This window comes from Oryx dammah, unplaced genomic scaffold (assembly GCF_014754425.2).
Source record: "Oryx dammah isolate SB20612 unplaced genomic scaffold, SCBI_Odam_1.1 HiC_scaffold_2, whole genome shotgun sequence".
Lineage (NCBI taxonomy): Eukaryota > Metazoa > Chordata > Mammalia > Artiodactyla > Bovidae > Oryx > Oryx dammah.
This window is the reverse complement of record NW_024070186.1, coordinates 193604589-193621200: the sequence shown is the minus strand read 5'-3', so window position 1 is coordinate 193621200 and position 16612 is coordinate 193604589. Positions and strand designations below refer to the sequence as shown.

General features: G+C 41.7%; 1 protein-coding gene across 2 annotated transcripts; it reads left to right on the top strand.

Moving 5' to 3' along the window:
- The first annotated feature begins 112 nt into the window (after positions 1-112).
- On the top strand, positions 113-9174 carry ZNF655 (zinc finger protein 655). Of its 2 annotated transcripts, none has more exons than XM_040262980.1 (5): positions 113-200; positions 1372-1534; positions 2712-2797; positions 3192-3318; positions 4243-9174. In XM_040262980.1, exons 2-5 carry the CDS (start codon positions 1399-1401, stop codon positions 4437-4439), a joined length of 546 nt encoding a protein of 181 aa, XP_040118914.1. In that variant the 5' UTR covers positions 113-200; positions 1372-1398; the 3' UTR covers positions 4440-9174. The 2 variants fall into 2 exon arrangements, with proteins under 2 accessions (XP_040118914.1, XP_040118924.1); XM_040262990.1 differs by having other exon boundaries at positions 182-419.
- Positions 9175-16612: the final 7438 nt, after the last annotated feature.

The window sequence follows — 16612 nt, the reverse complement described above, 5'->3', positions numbered from 1 at the left end:
GGGCCCTCATCCGGGGCCCTCATCCGGGGCCCTCATCCGGGGCCCTCCCTGCCCCCTCTGTCGGACTCCGCCTCCGGAAGTGCCAGCGAGAAGCGCAGCCTCCGAGCAGTCTAGAGCGACCCCCCCCCCCAACCCTGGGGCGGCTTCGAGAGCCCGGGTGTCCGCGACGCGGTAGCCGCCCGGCCCTCCCCTCCACCCTGGTGAGTCCCCGGAAGCCGTCCTGAGGTCGCGTTGGGTCGGCGCCTTGTTTAGCCTCCTGGGGAGGAGCAGGCGTCTCCTGGCTCCGGCCGACGGCGGTTCCCGTCCCCAGAAGCGCGCAGGGCCGGTGTGCGACAACCAGTTTCTCTTCAGTCAGGGTTCGCCCCGACGCCCGGCGGACGAAGGGCCCGGCCATCAGGACCCAGTGACCGTGGCCTGCTGTGAGATGGGTTTCCGGGGCCCGCTTCGCCCTTTTGGGGCCGTTTCTTGACAGAGCAGAGAAGTGGGAGGACGGTAGCGCCGGGCGAGGCCTTCTGAGGGCAGGGCGTGAGGGCCCTTTCTGAGGGTGTGGAAGGGGGACGGGGCCCTGCTGCGTCCTTTGGTGTGAAGGACAACCAGTCCGACCTGTTTGAGTCGCAGCCCTTCCCTGTTACTGTCAGGGTCGTGGGAAGAGGCCTGCCCACCTAGTCTTGAGTTATCGAAGGGTCTGACCCCCAAAGTGGAATTTAGTCATCAGTCAGGGTTTCCCTTGTGGTAAAGAATCCGCCTGCAATGCGGGAGACCTGGGTTCAGTTCCTGGGTTGGGAAGATCCCCTGGAGAAGGGAAAGGCTACCCACTCCAGTATTCTGGCGTGGAGAATCCCATGGACTGTAGTCCATAGGGTCTCAAAAAGTCGGACACGACTGAGCGACTTTCAGTCACTCATTCACTCAGGGCCACTCAGTAATTCAGAATGGGCTGACAGAGTGTTTACCAAGTAATTCCTCAGGGTCTTGCTTTAAAAAATAACGAGTAATAATGCATTTCTCGAGAGTTAATGTATTTCACTGGGCACACACTAGATCCTTGAAAGAAGTTTGTAAATTTCAGGTATTTTAAATTTCCACAGAAATCTCTACACTATTAAATTGTCTTTATTTTAAAAAATTCCACAAGTTCAGAATTAGCGAAGTTCAAATAAACCTGCAAACTTGGACCATATGACATGGTTCTTAAATATCTGAAAGTGAATGCTGTCCGTTTTTCTTTCTGCTCTATATTTAGGTGGTTAATTGTTATTAACTATTTTCACTGTGTCTGCAGTGTGTAAGATACTTTGTTAAGTCATGAAGGTGTCAAATGATGGGCTGTTTTAACTTGTTACAATCATTTCTCCTCATCTCACTCCGCAGTGATGGTCATTGTCCTCCAGAACAGGGATGGAGGAGATATCAGCCCAGGAAGCAGCAGAATCTCCAGTGGTCCAGTTTCAGTCCTTGGAGACCCACTCTGAGGGTCTGTCCCCAGAGCCTCAGTTCGTGCAGGATACCGACATGGAACAGGGACTCACTGGGGGTAAGGCAGAGAGAACACTTACATCCAGGAGAATGGGAGTGTAGAGGGGCTCCTGGGCCTGGGATGAGAGAGGCCAGGGGCTTCAATGAGAGGATGGCCCCTAGAGGGAGGTCTAGAAGGGAGGGATAGATGTGGCTCAGTTCAGTCCTGATTGGGGCCCCTCTGTGGAGGTCAGCCTGTCCTTCTTTAATAGGCAGAGTGGTCTTCACTCACTCTATTCAGGCTTTTTTCTTTCATATAATTTTCACTTCATCCCAGTTACCACATTCAGAATAAGTTAGAAGAAATGCTGCTTTTGCCCCCCCTCACAGTCCTTGCCTCGCTTTCACTTCCTCTTAGATTTAGGGCCTGTCCCTAACCCTGTTCCTTTAACTTAGTTTCTTCCCTCCTTGACCTTTTGTGCTTTACCAGCTGCCGTTATGTTGCAACTGCAGTGTTTTTGACTGCTCTAATTTTGATCAAGAAAGCAACCATTTAATTCCTGGGTTGACCATAGGCTTGGAGCAGTGTATACCTATCACATACAGACTGTAAAATAACATTTTTATGTGTTATAGAGATATGTTGGTCTGTCTTGTACTCCCTTTGTTTTGTATGAAGTTTGTCTGAGATTTACTTGTGGCCAACTGCAGTGCCTGAAATAACCTGTGTGTCAGGAACACCAACTGAATGCCATGGTCTTTTGAGTGCTGTGGGGCATTGTTCGAGTGTAGAAAGGATTATGAGGAAACAGATGACCATTCCTTATTCTTGGGGGCTTTACACACTGGTTGCAGAGACGGTGCTCATTCTCAAAAGTGTACAGAGCAGTGTCTGGGAGAGGGTCAGAAGTCTACTAAATAACCATGGCCTTGGATGAGTCACTGCAAACGTTTATGCTTGGCTTTGCCCATCTGCAAAACAGGTAATGGTGCTCACTTTTTTGACATGACATTTATGTCATGACGTGGGGATATAGTGCAATATGAGATTTCATAATAAAATCCTGAATCATGGGTCTAAACATGTGGAAGGAGGGCATGCAGGTGTTGAGATAGTGCAGGACAAACTCAATATCCGATAAACATTCATTGGTTTTACTGTAATGTCGATGTGAAGAAGGGTCCCACTGACTCTCTTTTGTGAGGGCTCCCTGGGAAGGGCTGCTCTCACTCTTGGCTCCTTTCTCCTCCCTCAGCTCCACCTGTTCCCCAGGTGTCTTCTCTTCCCCACGAGGGAAGCCCAGGAGACCAGGCAGCTGCGCTCCTGACAGCCAGGTACCAGGTGAGCTGAGGAACCCTCTGCTTTTCCTCAGGGACTATTGCTGCTGATTGAGCTTGGCCCTTTTCCTCATCCCATCCATAAGCCTTGCCTGGAGATCTTTTTTTAATAGCAGATCCCAGGTTGGGTGCCTGTCATCCTCAGAGACCCGGACTTCACAGAAACCACCTTTCCGTCTCCCCAATACCACCAGTAAACACTGTTCCTTTATCCTTGGTGCTATCATGGGTGCTTATTAGATGTTAAAGGGTTGTGGAACCTATTCCCAAGATGCTCCTCTGTTCTCCCTCCTTTCCAACGTAAATGCACACTGCAGACCCTCTGTGTCATCTTTGTTCTCTGGCCGCGATGGTGTGGTGGCCGCCTTCGCCAGAGCAGCCAGGCTGTGTTATTTCAGGAATTTGTGACATTCGAGGATGTGGCTGTGCACCTTACTCGAGAGGAATGGGGATGCCTGGACCCTGTTCAGAGGGCTCTCTACAGAGAAGTGATGTTAGAGAATTATGGGAACCTGGTCTCACTGGGTAAGGATTGCCTTTCCTATTATTCAGTTTACCTATTAGGGTTTCTTTACTTCCTTGTTTTTGAGTAGTTCTGAGGTCTCTGAGTGTGGCTCAAATTCCAGGTCTTAGAACCTCTTGAGACCTCAATCTTTAAGGTCATCTCCTCTGGGAGTGGGTTTCCTTTGGGGATATCAAGAGGAGACATTCTACTCCTTATCCTCAGTTAATGTTGACTGCTTTTGTGGGGCATCTGTTCCCTGTTACTAAAGGGAAACTTGCTGGTGCTTTGCGAGTTCTCAATTTCCCTATCTTTCCCTTTTTTATGAGAGGGACTCTAGGGCCTCCCAACCCACAATCAGACACTTTCCTTCCTGGTAATTCAGTGCCCCTATATCTGAGAGTTTCCCATTTTTCTTGGAAGAAGAAATGCCTTTTTTTTCTTTTTAATCCCTCACCTCTTAAGATCCCTAAATTCATCTGCAAGCAGGCAGAATTTCAGAGGCTTGATCTCAAGGCATGACTCACTGCCAGTACATTTCAGTGAGTCATCCAGACAGTAATCCTGCTTCACCCGAGCAGTAGCAGTCTCACACTTAAAGACCAAGTCTCTCCTTTGTCATTTGGATGGTGCAGTTGGCAGTTGAGATGAGGCAACTTGTAGTGCTCTAGAGAAGCATCAGGGGGAGCTGCCAGCACCTCCCTTGGTGTGAACATTGCTCCTTTTCCTCTTTTTTGGCCTGTCTCTGCTCCTCTTTTCTTTGTTATATATGTACTTAATCACACTTCTTCTTTTCTTTCTCTTTTTTTCTTTTTTGCTTTGCCTGTGCTGGTGGCATCCAGGGTGTTGTTTTGTCTCCTTGATTAATTCTTGTTTGTGGGGAGGCAGCCTGCCCACTGGGAAGGTTAGTAGTGTGTTTTCCATTCCTGGCTCTTTGATCTTTGTAGGCATACTTCTCCGCCTTCCCACCACCCGGATTCATAGTGTGAATTCCTGCCCGGCCCTGAGTCATACCCAGGCAAGTGCTTTCTCTGGAGAAACACTTGCCATCCTTTCAGCAGGAATCTCCAGGAGATGGCCCAGGTGTCGGCTTCCCATCGATAGTGCTCGTCCCCGCTCGGAAACTCCTTTTCCACGATTGTGAGATCTTACACTTGATTGATGGAGTAGATGTTTCCCAGGAGGCTACCACTGTGTAAAATTGCAGCTCCTCAAATGACCTTTGATAAATTTCCAAGGGCCAAGGATGCCCTCCATTGCAACCAGAATTTTGAACCTTGAATTTTGAGTTTATTCAGAAGCCATGGTTGGTGGTCATCGACTTGTGTTCTCAGAAACCACAGAGTTCGACTCCAGCTCTTCAGTTATGACCTTTCCATGTTATTTTAGACTGTGGAACATATGTTGTGTGCCCCTCCTTTTCCATAGTGAACACAAACTTCCCCATCTGTTGCCTGAATCTCCTGAGACCCCTGGGCCTTCCTCATGTTTAACATTCTAGTCTTTTCCTTCCTTTAAATCCCTGTGACCCCCTCCAGGGTCCTGTCTTTGTCTCCTTTATTCTTTACAGTGTTGTATAGATTGATGCATTTATATAATCTTCCTGGATCAAGTGTTCCTTAAAGACTCTTCTTTGATGGAGGGGAAATGGGAGGGCAGAAGAATTCAGTTTTTTTCAGGCTATTAAATCCAATGTATATTTAACAACTTGTAAATTATAAAGTGATTTGTAATTGTAAATTACTGTTAATTTTACCTAATAATTACATAATTTCCAACAGTTTACCTGTCTACTTTTTGAAGTAAAGCATCTTCTTAGTACTTCATTCAGCCTAATAACACGGCTTACTATTAGGCTGAATTTGATCCCATTTCCTCTGTCATCTCTGCACATGCACAGGACACGTTTGTACACTCGCACATGCTGGGCACAAGTACATACAAGAAACCCTACTACTCAACTTGCTCTTTGACCAAGTGTCCAGCATCTCCTTGAGGCTGTCTTTTTTGACTGTCTATTTTTGACAGTCTTTGGGAAGTCATTTTCATATTTGGGGGTTCAGCAAACTCCACCTGTAGTTAGCTTAATGTTTGGCATTATAAAATAAACACTTTATAACTCAGCCTCTGACTTAGCAGCTGTGGGTTCCAATTCATATCTTTTTCCCGTGACAGAACGTCTGAGCTGTATTTGTCACAGATATCAGAGCCTTGGTCTTTTGGTTAAGTGTTTCCACTACATAGTAGTAAATATACAGAGTAGGAACAGAGTAATAAAATAGTAGGCAAAAATTTTCGTTACTTAATCTTAAAAAGAAGCATGTACTATTGATAGTGAGTAAATTACTGGCTTGGGGGTCATGCCCAAAGGGAAATTATCTGTGACTTAGTGCTGGAGATTAAGATCAGGAAAAAGACATGGATTGAATTTCACATGGGGCAGTGTGGCAGATGCCCTCTTAGGCGATAACATTAGAAACCTGCTTACCAGAACTGCTGGGTGATGATTCAGTTGGTAAATCACGAATGTTTGGCACATAGCCCTTCCTTTTTGAAGTCAATGTCATGAGGAGAGAAGTGATTTTGTGTAGAATGTTTCTCACTGCCACAACTGTTCATTGATATTAGGTACTTTATGTATCTCTCACTTAATCCTTACTGTAACTCTTTGAGCAGATGTTATTCTGTTTTTTACCTGAGGTGGTTGAGGCTAAGAGAAGTTAAGTGATCCACCAGGGTCAAAGCTAGGTTAGGGGCTCAGATCTGACTCTAAAGCCCATGCTTTTTCACTGTTTTATACCTTAGGACAGTCGATTCAACCCCATGTGGTGTTTTGTATATGTTTATGGCTCAGTATTCTGATGATAATTTAAAATAGGCACAATAAATTGGACAGACAGGCGTGAGTTTATACATTTTGGGAGCAGAAAGGGCATGCATTCAAGAAAAATTGTTAAAGGATACATTCCATCGTAAATAGGTATCTGCACAAGAATGTATTGCTAAGGAGAGATTTTTGTGTGTTAACGATCAGGAAGAGAAGCATGAAGCTTTCAGATGGCTAAAATCTTAGCACAGCACTGATACAGGCAACAAACAATGAGGTGAATTTTAAATGTTATTTTTAAAGATCAGATGAAGTTAAAAATTAGAAAACTATCAAGGTTGCAGTTTAAAAAGTCAAAATGTTTTAATAAAAAGTAATTTTAGATAGGAAAAGTTTAAAGCAAATGCATATTTTGAAGGCATAGATTTTTGACTTAAATCTAGGAAAAAAGCGTTCAGGCCAGTGGTAAGAAAACCTACTTTAGTGCTCTCTGTGACTCTTACAGATTGGAAAGAATATTAACTGTGAGGTCCATTTGCCTGTGATTGAGCAGATTATTTAAATGGATTATAATGATTTTTTTCATCTATGAAACATGAAAAATAATGTCTGCTTTCTGAGTTGTGCCAAGGATTAAATTAGTTTATGTATGTAAGTACGGGGCTAGTGGTAGTTACTTAAATTTTTTTTTTGGAAAGGACAGTAAGAGAGTGAGCTTTGGATCAGATTTCTTAATACAAACAAATTTCAGGAGAGTGTTCAATTATTTCTTTATAATGGAATTTTCTCAAATTGAATATTGCTCAGACTGTGCCCAGTGGTTTGGATTTTTATTATAAAAAGATTTTCATTTCTTTGACAGCGAATGTTCTCTTACATCCCTTTTAATTAAGGGTCATGATTCTTGCCGGGTGCGGTGGCGCGCGCCTGTAATCCCAGCTACTCAGGAGGCTGAGGCTGGAGGATCGCTTGAGCTCAGCAGTTCTGGGCCGCAGCGCGCTATGCCAGTCGGGTGTCCTCACTAAGTTCGGCATCAATATGGTGACCTCTTGGGAGCAGGGGACCATCAGGTTGCCTAAGGAGGGATGAATTGGCCCAGGTCGGAAATGGAGCAGGTCAAAACTCCCGTGCTGATCAGTAGTGGGATCGTGCCTGTGAATAGCCACTGTACTCCAGCCTGGGCAACGTAGTGAGACCCTGTCTCTTTAAAAAAAAAAAAAAAAGAGTCATGATTCTCAATCTGTTGGATCCTGACTCTCCATGTATTGTTCTAATTACAGGTTCTCTGTTCTTTTTATTGTTTTCACCTTTTGCTTCATTGTCGCTATGTTGGTCTTCTGTTCTCTTTCTGTACATATTTAGAGGAAGGGATAGATATCATTCACAATCATTATTTTTTTACTAGCAGATTATTTAAAGGCCAGTTTCTGAAATAAGAGTGTCTGAGCCCTAGCTTCACTAGTTATCATGACCTTGGGTGAGTTACTTAACCTCTCTGAGTCTTAGTTTTCCCATTTGTAAAATTGGCACAGTAATAATTTCTGTCTCATGAAGGTGTGGTGAGTATTGAGTAAGTGAAAGTTTATAAGATTCTTGGAATGACACTTTGCGCCTACCAAAGCTTAGTGAATCTTAGCTTAGTATTTTGATAATACAAGTGACTTTTAACTTTAAGCCTGTATGTTGAATCCTGTTTTCTTTTCTAAATTGCAGTCTTGTATCTCTCACTGCTAGGCATTCTCTTTTATACCTTCCTGCATATTACCTTAAACACATGTCTAAAATCAAACTCCTAATCCCACATGAAGATGATCTTTTTTATTGTGTGTATGTGATTTAAATGTAGATACAGAGTAAAGAGGGGCTTTCCTGGTGGCTCTAATGGTAAAGAATCTGCCTGCAATGCAGGAGACCTGGATTTTGATCCCTGGGTCAGGAAGATCCCATGGAGAAGGGAATGGCAACCCACTCCAGTATTCTTGCCTGTAGAATTCCATGGACAGAGAAGCCCTGGCAGGCTACAGTCCATGGGGTCGCAAAGAGTCAAACACAACTAAGCGACTAAAGCTTTCACTTTTCACTTCAAAGAGTAAGTAACAAAAATTAATTTTGATTATCAAATACTTAGAAATATCTTAATAAATATCTATTAAAATATGCAAATTGTGTTATCAGAATTTTGAGCAGGGTAGTTGCTGCTTCATGACTTTTTTTTTTTTTTAACTTGAGAAAACTATTTGATTTGACATAGAGGATCTTAACTAAATAAGTGTCTAGAAGGAGAATTGACTCTATGCCCAAGAGAATTCAGAAACACAGTAAATGCCTTTATTATATCTGTTCTGGTCTCCCTGCTCATAGACTCTCACATGGACTCTCATAGGACAGCTATTAGTTTATCATAGTTTTCAGGCCCAGAACCCTTTCTAAAACCTTGATTATCTGTTGACACTTTAGGCACAAAATTAGCCGTCAATGAGTAGCTCTTAAGTAAATGAGTCAAAAGAAGTGCACGATACAATGCACATGGTCCCTGTTATCAAAGTTTATAAATTAAATAGGAATGATAATACCAAGAAACAGTTTTTAATAGTCTATAAAACTCCATTATATAGAAATGTGTCAGGATAGGAGGGGGCTTCCCAGGTAGCTCAGCTGGTAAAGAATCTACCTGTAATGCAGGAGACCCTGGTTTGATTCCTGGGTTGGGAAGTTCCCCTGGAGAAGGGATAGGCTACCCACTCCAGTATTCTTGCCTGGAGAATCCCCATGGACAGAGGAGTCTGGTGGGCTTCAGTACGTGGAGTCTCAAAGGGTCAGACACAACTGGGCGACTAAGCACAGCACAGGATAGGAACAAATAATACGTTCTGTAGACATTCAGTAAATGAAGAGAAAGGCTTTTGGAGATGAGGGGCTTGAGTGAGACCTTGCATGTGTGCTACTAGAAACTTTGTGGGCTGAGTACATGTAAAAACTGCCCCTTTGATACTGTAATAGTTCTCCCCTCAGAAGCAGATTGCCTCTTGCTTTTGCTTTAAAAGAGATTAGATCTTAGCAGTCCATTAGGCAAGCCAGAGAAAGACCATTTTATGTGAAAATGCACTTTTATTGCACTTTCCTCACTACATAACATTATAGTAAGTTATATCTGTCTCTGCAATTAGAGTGTAAGGTCCTTGAGGGGATGGACTGTATCTGCTTGGGCTCTTATTTCCTACATACTTTGCATATAGGAGGCACCCCATAAACGTTTGTTGAACAAGAGTATAAGCTTCTAAGGGGTAAGGATGTGTCATATTATTGTTTCCTCATATGCCCTAAAATGAATTATTTTCTGAAATTGGTCCTTGCAGTATTTATTCAGTCTTCATTGATTTTGTTGCTACAATTTAGCTCACCATACAACAGGTGCCTGAGAATTGACCTTCATCTAGTCCAGCAGAGTCATATTTTGACAGGTCTAATACGTATAGATTGGGTCTGATACAAAGATTGATCTATAAGCAGTAGGTAAAGAGTAAGAATGATAATTTCTGTGAAGACAGGTACACACTTAATGCACAAATTCCCTGGTCTGAGTATGTTTAAATGAATATTTTTAACTGAGGATGTTTAAATGCTCCTTAGCATACCCCTTTCTAGAGCACAGACATGTGCTGTGTTGAAGGTCTTTGGCTTTCTCACTCCCCAGGCCTTCCTAATGTCTTCTAAGAATTTACTTTCTCTCTTCATTAACCACTAATTAAGAGGAAAATGTAGTATCTGGGGATAAAATGCCACATCCCATTTCCTTCTCTGTGAGCAGGATTTCCAATTTTCAAGCCTGATGGGATCTCCCAGCTGGAACAAGATCTACAAGTCTTTGATCTGGAAACTAAGAATAGAGAAGTCTTAAGAGATGACTGCTCAGGTGAGTAAGGCAGAATCAATCAGATGAACTAGCTGGGAAGTAGAGTCTAGTTGTTGAGCCAAGCTGTAGCTGCTTTGGAAGTCAGTGAAGAGCTCTGTCTGTATCCCTGAATAAAGAGCGCTTTCCTTTCCCCCTTTTTTTTTGATGAACTCTTTCCAGTTATTTTGTCCTTTATCCATAAGATGTAGCAGGTCCCTATTCAAGTTACTTATCTATAATTCTGTTGAACTAGTTCCCTGTTATCTCTGTTCAACACCTTAATTGGTTATCTCCTTACTCTGCTGAACCTGCCCTCTGTTTCTGTCACACCCTGAACCACTTGGATCCTACCTCACTGCTCCTATTCATGCCCGTACATCGGCTGTTGAGATTTTGTGCCTGTGTTTCAAAGTAAATAAACTTCTCTTACCCTGGTAGACTGTAGATTATTTAGTTTTCTCCTCTAAGTTTTCTTTTTCTAAGCACAGGGTACAGATTATATTTGCATTTTCTATTTATATATTGAATCAGATGGAGAGACCAGAGAAGAGAACAAGCTGTTGATTCCTAAGCAGAAAATTCCAGAAGAAGTACATTCATACAAAGTGAGAGTAGGAAGATTCAAAAAGGATATTGCCCAAGTTCCTGAGACTAGAGAAGTATATAAGCCTGAGGACAGATTAGAAAGGCTTCAGGAAATCCTAAGAAAATTTCTCTTCCTGGAGAGAGAGTTTAGGCAAATAACAATCAGTAAGAAAACCTTCACCAGTGAGAAGAACAATGAATGTAATGAACTTGAAAAAAGCTTCAGTCTGGACTCGACTCTTGATACAGATCAGAGAGTTCTTAGAATACAGAATGTTGATGACATTGATAAGTACGATGTGAGCCTCAACCAGAATTCAGTGGATAAACAGGAACAAGCAAATCTAACGCAGGATTTTCACAGTAATGATTATAAGGACAGTTTAATGGAACTCTCCCACCTTAGTAACTGTGAGAGCATTCCTACCACTGAGAAATCTTATAAATGTGATGCATGTGAGAAAATCTTCCATCAGAGCTCAGCCCTTTCTAGACATCAGAGAATTCATACTAGAGAGAAACCCTACAAATGTAAAGAATGTGAAAAATCTTTCAGTCAGAGTTCAAGTCTTAGTCGACATAAAAGAATACACACTAGAGAAAAACCCTATAAATGTGAAGCATCTGATAAATCCTGTGAGGCATCTGACAGATCTTGTAATCAGAGCTCAGACATACCTCAGCATAAGAGGATTCACACTAGAGCAAAATCTTATAAATGTAGCAGTTGCGAAAGGGTCTTCAGTCGTAGTGTACACCTCACTCAACATCAGAGAGTTCACAGAGAGATGCCTTGTAAGTGTACTGTGTGTGGCAGTGATTTCTGCCACATCTCACACCAAGCTGAACATCAGAAGGTCCATGATGAAGAGAAGTCCTATGAATATAATAACTGTGGGTTGACCTTTATTAAACATCAAGGAATTCGTCCCAGAGAAAAGCCCTATACGTGTAATGAATGTGGAAAAGACTTCAGATTGAATTCTCATCTTATTCAGCATCAAAGAATTCACACAGAGAAACCACATGAATCTGGTGAAAGTGGAAAAGCTTTCAGTCAAACCGCATGCCTTATTCAGCATCACAAAGTTCATAGGAAAGACAAATCCTATGAGTGTAATGATTATGAGGATAATTTCAGCCATAGCTCAGATCTTGTCCTGCAACAGGAAGTCATCACCAGAGAAAAAGCCTTTGATTGTGATGCGTGGGAAAAGAGCCTCAGTCAGAGAGCACACCTTGTCCACCATCAAGGTATTCATACCAAAGAGAAACCTTATGAATGTAATGAACGTGGGGAGACATTTAATCAAGTTCAGGCCTCATTCAATATATGAGATGTCACACCAGGAAACCATCACATGTGTCCTGACTGTGGTAAAGCCTTCAGTCCCAGCTCAACCTTCATTCAGCATCGAGGAATTCATACCAGAGAGAAACCTGAATGTGACAAACATTGGAAAGTTGTCATTGTTGCACTCTTGACACCCACAAACCCACACCAATGAGAAAACCTACAAATAGATTGAATGTGATAGATGCTTCACGCTATTTTCCTACCTTAGTATCATTGGAGAATTCATACTGAAATAAAATTCCATTGCTGTATGAATGTGAAAAAGCCTTCAGTCAAAGAAACTACCTTGTTGAGCATCAAATTCTTTTCATGCCGAATACCTATGAATGTAATGTGTATGTGCCAGAGGATTCAGCCATATTTCCAGCCCTCATTCAGCAGCAAAGAATCCATACCCAAGGGAAGTCCTTTGGGTATAGGAAATGTGACAAGTCTTTTAGTAGGAGTTCAAGTTGTTTTTCATCTTCAGAATGTCCACACCAGACTGGAGTCTGATATAATGCAAGTGGAAACATTTAGCACCATATTTCAGGCTTTAGTCAATAGCAAAATATTGAAGGGAAAATTATTATTTTGTATAAAATAGTTAATACATAGTCCCAGTCTTTTTCACTGAAGAAGAGTCTAGTCAGAGGAGTGACTTGGTGAATGCAGTGCTGTTTTCTCATGGCATTCTTTTATTTAATAGGTGTTATTAGTAGGTATGTATACTTATTTATGGAACTCAAGCTATTTTTATTTTAATGTGGCCTATAAACATTTTTATTTTTCCTGAAATTGGTGTTTATGGTCCAATAAATGCTTCCCTGATACATTAATATACCAATGTTAAAACAATAACTTCTGGAAAGTTTTTCTCATTTAGCTTTTTCTACTGTTCTCAGCCAAAGTTCTCTCCAAAACAGACTCTTAGGCCTGCTCTTTTCCGAGGATCCTATTCCTTTCCAGCCACAGCATTTGGGTTCATGTTGGTTTTTCCATTCTCTTAAGCACTTTCAATGATGGTTTCCTAGTTTTAAGCTTTAAGCCAGTGGTATGCCGTCCTTACTTACTTTTTGGGTGCCTTCTTTCTGAGGCAAAATATCTTTAAAAGAAATGGGTTTTCACACTCTTGTCTGTTCATGAGTATGAAGGATTGTTTCCCCTGAGTCTGTGGCAAGAAGCTGAACATTTTCAAGTGACACCCAAGTTCTTAGCTGTGTTAGCATTCACAGCCTTCTGAGAGATGAGAAAAACATTAGAAGCTGACAATACTGGTGGTAGCCTAGCTATATTCGGTGTCTATTCTGCGTGTCTTAAGTTCAGGATGGTTTATGTCCATTAAAGGCCAGCAGAACACTCAAGTCTGCCTTTGATAGGGCAAAACATAAAGAACGTGTGTTAAGAGATCAGAGATCTTCATAAAGGAATACTGCCTTCCATCAGATATTGCGGTTTTTGTGTAGTATCTCAAGAATGACAGAGAAGCCTGTAAACATTTAACTGTTACAGTTGCTTCATTATCTGTTTGGAATTGTTTACATATATATATATATATATATATTGTATTTTACAAGAGTCTACAGGCCATATAAAACCTTTTTTGTTTGTTTGTTTGTTTTTTGATTGATGAAACTGATCATAGATAGACATTGGCTCCACAGATCAGGGTCACTGTCATAACACCTAGCAAGAGTTCATGATTCTGCAGATGACGTCAAAGTATTTGATTGTATTTTCTCATCTTAAGCATTTTGTGAATAAAGCAAGTGTTATTTAAAACTCTAGTAGTTTTCCCAGCGATTGAATTCACCTGTTAAAATACTAGGGATCCTCAACAAGTAATACAAAAATGCATTGCTTACTTTGTAAGCCTCTTCTGCCTAATAAGCTTTAGGGTAGTTCTACCGCTGTATTTTACCTTTTAGCCATCAGCAAGCATAGGATCTCATCTGGACAAGGTAGGGACCTAAATGAATTGATCTAAATGTAAAAGCATATGAAAAAAATGCATGTTTTTTTTTTTTCTTTCCTATCTATGAACATGTATACCCTACTACTAGAGACCACCAGTAGTCACCCCTGGTGATTATGAAACAGCAGGTTGAGTAATCTCTAAATAGCAGGAAATGTAAAAATCACGTTATGCATTTGGTTTAGGAATGTGCTTTTTGTACTTCCACTTGAATAAAGGTGTGTTTGATGCTATGAGAATCTGTTTCAAATAAAATCTGAAGTCCTCAGCCCAAAGTACTTGGGAATCTTCGAATCACCTTCCTGTCTGCAACTCAATTCTTTCCAGAAAGCTGACTCACAGCAGGAGTAGGTCACTTTCCTGCAGGTATAGTGCTTGGTCCTCCACAGAACTCTGGAATAAAGTCTGAATGTTTACAGCTTTAAAGGGTTACTTGACTGGGATGCTGTTGGCACATGAAGTAAATGGGTTGAGTAGAGGTAGGTAGAATGCGTTTTTTCAATAAAAGATTTCAGAAAATGAGAAACCGGATCAGCACAACATTGTAAATCAACTATACTTCAATTAAAAAATTCTTTTAAAATGAGAAATCAAAATAATCCTTGAGGATAAGTAACGTCCATTTAAGCTTGCTGATATTTAATTGGTCCAATATAATATGTGTTTTTAGTCTTGAAGACGGGGAAGGAAGAGAAGAAATCTAATAGTTGGGACACCTAATTTTGTCTCTTTACCTGCTTGTGTACACATTTATGTATATATGCACATATTTGAACAATCCTCACAACTCTTTAAGGGAACAAACTGTTTAACAGAGACACTGAAGTGTAGAGAGGTTGAAGAATGTATAGGATCACACAGCAAGTTAATGGCTCAAAGTCAGGGATATTTGACTCTAAAGCTTTCCATCATCTTGATGTTGGTGTCTGACATCTCTCAGAACTTGGAGAGAGACATTTTCTTTGATAGCTCTTCATTCCCTGTTACATACTTAATTCACCATCAGTTTTCAGCTGATCCTAAATGCTCCCAGAGCTCCAGGAAGCTGGGAGAAAATACCCCAATATCTTCTGAAAGCTAGGTAGAACCATCTCCCTCCCACCCACTCCCAGTCATTAAAGCAGGTTTAGACAGTTTTGACAATGTCAGGCCATGGGTTAAATCTCCCAAATTCCCGTCGCCTGCTAAGACATCCCCACTGCCATCAGTAGGTTAATATTTACACTTTGTGCCCCAAATGCAGTCACTTTTTTCTGCTAACTAGAACTTACTGATGGATGTATAGCCTTACCAAAGTTTGTTTACCACCTCTGGTTATATTCAGTGGTGGAGCAAAGTGGGTGGGCAATGGGAACATCAAGTTTGACTCCTAGGTTTTCCGCTTGAGCAAGAGTAGATAGAGGGAGACTGGAAAGATGGAGAGCACAAGTGTTGTAAGGCAAAAGTATGTCAGAAGTCCCACAGGAACGAGTGGCATTTTCAAGGCAGTAATAAATGAGTTCTTCGGAGAATGCCTCATCCTAGGAGATGGCACATGAGAGAATTTAAGAATGAAGTTCAAAGGAAGCCCCTAGCGTGTTATCTCAGAAACGAATTTCTCACATCGAGAAGTTTAACCTGGTATGTGCTTTCATTCATTCAGTCATATAGTTGCTAGACAGTATGTTTTAGTGCCAGCCAATGGGTACAGTTAACCTAATCGAATGAATTAATCCGTTGAGTAAAAAAGATTAGTCAAAGCAATGAGTTTGGAATTAGGCATACCTGTGTTTGAACTTTATTAGCTATGACTTTGGACATTTTCCCTAGCCTTCCTAGTTTTGGCTATACAATGTGAATAGTAGCATGAACATTAAATGAGATAATGTAAAAGCTACTGGTCATATAGTAAGAGCCCAAAAGTTATTAGTGTAAATAATAGTATCAAAACCACCATATTAGAGATACTTAGCATAAAATCTAAAAACGAGAGAATGAGCAAGTATTTTCCAGTGCAGGACTAGCACTGTCCAGTGAGGGACACCCTGAGTTTCAGTTCAGTTCAGCTCAGTTGCTGCTCTGCAACCTGTGGACTGCAGGACGCCAGGCTTTCCTGTCCATCACCAACTCCTGGAGCTTACTCAAACTCATGTCCGTTGAATCGGTGATGCCATCCAACCATCTCATCCTCTATTGTCCCCTTCTCCCACCTTCAATCTTTTCCAGCATCAGGGTCTTTTCTAGTGAGTCACTTCTTCGCATCAGGTGGCCAAAGTATTGGAGTTTCAGCTTCAGCATCAGTCCTTCCAATGAATATTCAGGACTGATTTTCTTTAGGATGAACTGTTGGATCTCCTTGCTGTCCAAGGGACTTTCAAGAGTCTTCTCCAACACCACAGTTGAAAAACATCAATTCTTCAGCGCTCAGCTTCGGAGAACTTAAATATAACTAGAGGAATCATTAGGCACTGTGGGCTGTGTGTGGTAGGACATGCCTTCTAACGGGCAATTCCTGCTGGACTCTGCAAACAGTGATGTGTCTCTAACATTTGTATCATATGGCACGATGTCTTACACTCCTTTCAAGATTTGAGTGCATGAAGGAGCCAGTGTTAAATCTGTCGATTAAAAAGATGTACAACATAAGTGTTGCGAGTTAAGTTTTATTTGGGGCAGAATGCTGATTGCAGCCTGGGAGATAGCATCTCAGATAGCTCTGAGAG

Bases quoted from the DNA above. Each gene is read 5' to 3' on its own strand.
- ZNF655 (XM_040262980.1), top strand. From the start codon at position 1,399: ATGGAGGAGATATCAGCCCAGGAAGCAGCAGAATCTCCAGTGGTCCAG. The intron at 2,798-3,191 runs GTGAGCTGAGGA...GTGTTATTTCAG, and splicing joins TCCTGACAGCCAGGTACCAG to GAATTTGTGACATTCGAGGA. The intron at 3,319-4,242 runs GTAAGGATTGCC...TGATCTTTGTAG, and splicing joins TGGGAACCTGGTCTCACTGG to GCATACTTCTCCGCCTTCCC.